Source organism: Salvia splendens, chromosome 9 (assembly GCF_004379255.2).
Source record: "Salvia splendens isolate huo1 chromosome 9, SspV2, whole genome shotgun sequence".
NCBI lineage: Eukaryota > Viridiplantae > Streptophyta > Magnoliopsida > Lamiales > Lamiaceae > Salvia > Salvia splendens.
Window position 1 is genome coordinate 16,335,633 of NC_056040.1, and position 5,992 is coordinate 16,341,624.

The 5,992-nt window shown below is 40.8% G+C and overlaps 1 protein-coding gene across 1 annotated transcript; it reads left to right on the top strand.

Moving 5' to 3' along the window:
- Positions 1-2,618: 2,618 nt before the first annotated feature.
- Positions 2,619-5,215, top strand: LOC121748319 (subtilisin-like protease SBT1.6). Its single transcript, XM_042142599.1, has one exon. It carries the CDS (start codon positions 2,686-2,688, stop codon positions 4,993-4,995), a length of 2,310 nt encoding a protein of 769 aa, XP_041998533.1. The 5' UTR covers positions 2,619-2,685; the 3' UTR covers positions 4,996-5,215.
- The last annotated feature ends 777 nt before the right edge of the window (positions 5,216-5,992 follow it).

The window sequence follows — 5,992 nt, forward strand, 5'->3', positions numbered from 1 at the left end:
CGGAGCGTTGCAGGTTCCGTCCCTTAGTTAAGAGATGGAGTAAAAAAGGACAGTGGAGCCTTCAAATAGTAGTTTAAGGGACGGTATAGTAACATCGCAGTAGATGGCGTTACTCCAATTTTTAACTGATCATGAAAATAATTCCTGATACTATTGATCAAAGCTTTCATTTTTTATATTTTTAATCTTCGGCTTATACTCGAATGTTTTAATTATATTTAAAAATCACTCATCCGTGGTTTGAAATTTGCGGAACGGAAATCAGCAGGAGCTGAGCTAAAAATTGGAACAAAAATATATGATGAAATTTTAAGAACATGTATAAACAATTTAAAATTAATTTTATTTTTGAAGTTGGGCACTTGCACCTTGAGCTCATGTAGCTCCGCCTCTAGTAATCAGACCACCTAATCCGTGGTTCCAATTTCAAACCATGCATCACTCTAACTCGAGTCCACTTTACAAAAATTTAAGGGGCATAAATTAGTGCGTGCTTTTATCCTTTTTCAAGACAATTTCTTTTTTTGCTTTACATGTCTATTATTAAGACTTTCTTTTCTACTTTAATCACGTGCAGAGCCTTCAGCCCCTTTGAATTTTTTAATCTGCATTATATATTCTACATCTACTTCTACAGTATTTATGTTGCGTACAAGTACTTGTACGCTACAGTCCATTAATAATTTTAGCTATTTTAGCACATTGCTATGAGATGCACATTCTATTCCGCTAAATTAAAATTAAAATTGACTATCTATCATTAATAAAATTATAGGCTATTCTAAAATTAAAATTACTAGCTATCATTAATAAAATTACAGTCTATTCTATATTTAGTTGACTATAGTATACAGTAAAATAACCGATTGATTGATTGATACAACTCGAAGTTCCTATTTTAAAAACAAACTGCACACATTAATCACTCGAATTAAATGATGCTGATGCGATTCAAATTAAAATTGTTAATCAATATAGTCATTCTATCTATCGCACTTAAGATGTCCACATTATTGAGTGATATAAAATTTTAAGAGGAATTATTAGGATAAAGTAAGTAGAAAGAAATAAGTAATTGAATATTTTAATGACGAGAGAGGAGAGAAATATTTATTTATAAATATAAAAAGTGAATTTTTTGAGTGGGATAAATTAAAAAGAAAAAGTGAAAATTTTGAATGGAATAGAGAGAATACTAATTATGTCAGCTCATCATGCCATACGAGCAACATAAACTCTAATTACAGTACTCATTACATAACCAAAAACACAAAAATTATGCTTAGGGGTATCGAAACGGGTACCCGCGGGTACCCAAACCTGATTTTGCAGGTACCCGTATCCAAAAACTTCAATATTATACTACCCAATCCCGATCGGTATAGTTATACGGATAACCCGATACCCGCATCGGGTATCCCAAACCCGCAGTTGCGGGTACCCAAACCCTCAGGCATAATTTAAATTGTGTACTATATTATTCAATGGTATTATGCTTTTGGTTTTCGCTTATCATCAATGCTAGTCATCTAATACAATAATTTTATGTATATGTTTTTAATTCTAGAATGAATTTTGGGATTGTTGCTAGTTACTACAGTATGATTTTAGATTTGTACGTATTTTTTTTACTTTGTTGTATTTGCATAATTTCCAACAATTAACTATAAACAAATATGGTGATTTCTCATCTCTTACATATAATATGACTACGTATGAAATATAATGCAAATCCAAATTTCAAATAAGCAAATATGATAGAAATATCAAGCATGTATAAAATTAAATCAATATTCAAAAGTTTAATATAAACTGATTATATATAGATTTGAAACTAATTAACTAAAATAAAATATTTGAAAACCATAACCCTAAAAATAACGGGTATTATCGGGTTTAACGGGTATACCCGCGCGGGTAGCAGGTATACCCATACCCGCAAAAATTTAAAACAAACTACCCGATCCCGCCCCATTTTCCATTGTCGTCGGGTAGCGGGTACCCGATATCCGCGGGTCGGGTTGAGGGTTTCCCAATACCCGCTATCCGTCTCGACACCCCTAAATTTATGCTGATACTACCAATAATCTTATTTTTGTGACACATATTATACAAAAATCGTAAATAGAATCATTAACTTTAAAAAAAATTAGCAATAATAATAATGTATATACAAGTAGTATTACCAACATATCAGTATCAATACCTCCATCAATATTTGAACAAATTTACACAAATCCACTGTTTTAAAAATTAAATATACTCCTACTGCTATTTTTTGAGCTAGTATCGATACAAATTTACAATACGAACAAAATATAATTAAAAAGGAATTAATCATTTTTGTATTCTGTCGTTTCAATAATTATTAGCCTAAATTCGGGCCTTTTATATTTTCCCCAAAAATGAAAAAAAGGAAAAAAATATGCCGCCTCGTCCGCAGCAATATCTGCTGACTAAATCAGTCATGGCCACAACAAAATTATGTCACATTCCCCACACAAAGTAGAATTAATAATTAATTAATCTCCTAAAATATCCGAATTAACGGCTAATTACATAGATAAATTAAAAGACTTAATTCGATTTAAGACAATTATTCTCTCTCTCCCTCTCTTTTATACATCCCGCATTATTGGTCTTCACTCGTTCAAATCCCACTGTCTCACTCTCTCTCTAAAATCAATGGCTTCCACTGCCATAAATCTCACTCTCTGTCTCTCTTTGCTCCTCTTCACCCAAATCTACGCCGATCAGACGGCTAAAACTTACATCATCCGAGTCGACAGCTCATCGAAGCCGTCCGTTTTCCCAACTCACTACCATTGGTACACATCGGAGTTCACTGAACCCGCAGCCATTCTCCACGTATACGACACCGTTTTCCACGGCTTCTCCGCCGTGCTAACTCACTTCCAGGCCTCATCCGTCCTCAAGCACCCCTCCGTCCTCTCCGCATTCGAGGACCGCCGCCGCCAGCTCCACACAACTCGCTCGCCGCAGTTCGTCGGCCTCCGGAACCAGCGTGGGCTGTGGTCGGAGTCCGATTACGGCTCGGATGTGATAATTGGGGTTTTCGACACCGGAATTTGGCCGGAGAGGAGGAGTTTCTCCGATCTGAACCTAGGCCCTGTGCCGAAGCGGTGGAGAGGCACGTGCGACGCTGGTGTGAGGTTCAATCTGAGGAATTGCAATCGGAAAATCGTCGGAGCTAGGTTCTTTGACAAAGGACACCAAGCGGCGTCCGGATTTGGGGGATTTGTCGGTGGAATCAACGAGACGATCGAATTCAGGTCGCCGAGAGACGCCGACGGCCATGGAACGCACACCGCCTCCACCGCGGCGGGGAGATATGCTTTCAAAGCGAGTATGGAGGGTTACGCCGCCGGAATAGCGAAAGGAGTCGCGCCGAAGGCGCGCCTCGCTGTCTACAAGGTGTGCTGGAAGGAAGCGGGATGCTTCGATTCCGATATCCTTGCAGCGTTCGACGCCGCTGTGAACGACGGCGTGGATGTAATTTCAATCTCAATCGGCGGCGGCGAGGGGATATCCTCCCCTTATTATCTCGACCCAATCGCAATTGGAGCATACGGCGCCGTTTCAAGGGGCATTTTCGTCTCTTCCTCAGCTGGAAACGAAGGCCCTAACGGAATGTCGGTGACTAACCTCGCCCCCTGGCTTACCACCGTCGGCGCCGGTACAATTGATCGTGATTTTCCCGCTGACGTTATCCTCAGCGATGGGAGAAAATTCTCTGGTGTTTCTCTTTACTCCGGTGTGCCGCTCAACGGCAAAATGCATCCATTAATTTACCCTGGAAAATCAGGAGTGCTCTCTGCTTCACTTTGCATGGAAAATTCACTCGATCCAATCGAAGTTAGGGGGAAAATCGTCATCTGCGACCGCGGCAGCAACCCTCGCGTGGCCAAGGGATTGGTCGTTAAGAAGGCCGGCGGCGTCGGTATGATTCTCACCAACGGAGTGTCCAACGGCGAGGGTTTAGTCGGCGACGCCCATTTAATCCCGGCCTGCGCCGTGGGCTCCGCCGAGGGCGACGAGATTAAGACTTACTTAGCTTCGAATCCAGCTGCCACCGCCACGATCAGCTTCCGCGGCACGGTCATCGGAATCAAGCCAGCTCCGGTTGTGGCGTCGTTTTCATCCCGTGGGCCGAATGGGCTGAACCCGGAGATTCTCAAGCCCGATTTGATCGCCCCAGGAGTGAACATTCTGGCGGCCTGGACCGACGCCGTCGGCCCAACCGGGCTGGACTCCGACAACCGGAGGTCCGAGTTCAACATCCTCTCAGGGACCTCCATGTCTTGCCCTCATGTGAGCGGTGCAGCGGCCTTGCTGAAATCGGCCCACCCTGATTGGAGTCCGGCCGCCATCCGGTCTGCCATGATGACAACGGCGAGTTTGACCGACAACTCCGGCAACCCAATGCTCGATGAATCGAGCAATAAACACGCCACGCCCTACGACTTTGGTGCTGGCCATATGAATCTTGATCGTGCTATGGATCCCGGATTGGTGTACGATATGACAAATGAGGATTACGTCAATTTCTTGTGTGCGATCGAGTATGGGCCGAAGACGATTCAGGTGATCACCCGGACGCCGGTGAATTGTCCGATGAGGAAGCCGTCGCCCGGGAATCTGAACTACCCCTCAATCGCGGCTCTGTTCCCGAGTGGGGAGAGTGGTGTTTCGAGCAAGACGTTCTTTAGAATGGTGACGAATGTTGGGGAGGAGGCGAACGCGGTGTATAGAGTTAAAATCGAGCCTCCGAAGGGCGTTAGGGTTAGCGTGAAGCCATGGAAGCTTGTGTTTTCGGAGACGGTGAAGAAGCTAGGTTACTATGTTACTGTAACTATTGATAGCAAGAATTTGGTGTTAGATGATTCGGGTGCTGTGTTTGGGGCTCTTTCTTGGATGGATGGGAAGCATGTGGTGAGAAGCCCCATTGTTGTCACTCAAATCGAACCTTTGTGAAATCAAAATGTTGGGATTTCACTCTTGTAAGAAATATTGATCATAGGCATGATCTTTGAAGGTGGGATTTCACTCTTGTAAGAAAAGGGGAGATGGTTGGTTTTAGTGTGATGTTTTAATATTTGCCTGTAAATTTTGTTTTTTTTTTAACTTAAGAAGTTGTTTGAGTTGAGAATGTGTGATGATGTGCTTATAGATGATATGTTTTGTTTTGGGATCATCTTGTTATCCTAGAATAGAGTAGTTCTTGCTCTTTGATGGTTTTTACATTCAAGGATGATTATATCTATGACTCTGCAATGATTTTGGTGGTTTGTTCTTTTCTTTGAAATGTGATAATTTTACAATTTCTTACCAACTAAGTATATGTTGTGAATGGGAAGATTTCGACCACAAAAGGGACTACACAATCCTTTAAGCACATAGCATAGCATCTAATAATATCATAAAGAGCTTTGGATCTCTCCATTCTTTAATTTTACACTTCCTTTATTTTAATGTTGCTTTGAGTATCACATACTAAAGGATAAAGATATCTTGAAATTGCTTTATCTAGGATAAATACTCTATGATAGGCCTAATGCATCTATGGCAAGAATCATTAATTATTACTAACCTAAGAGTAACATAATGTGACCTGATTCAGTTGATGGATTGCAGATCTTTGGTTTGATATTACAAAATTCGATTTGGAAGTTCTGTATTCCATCAAAATACATTGATTGGACTCAAAATTTCCCAACTTGACTAGGGATTTTGCACTTCAAAATTCTGATCAATTTTTTTTTCTTTGCTTTTATAAATATAGTAATAGTACTAATAATTAACAAATTAATAGTACTACGCCCAACTCATCTTTCATATTTAAGTTTTCTATTCCCTCTGTATGATATGTCACATTAAGATGCCTTGTGAACCTGTGAGTTGTGATCCAACATCATAATTAAGGAAGCTACTACCACTTGCTTTATAGGGGGCCAAAGAGGGGTTAAATGAC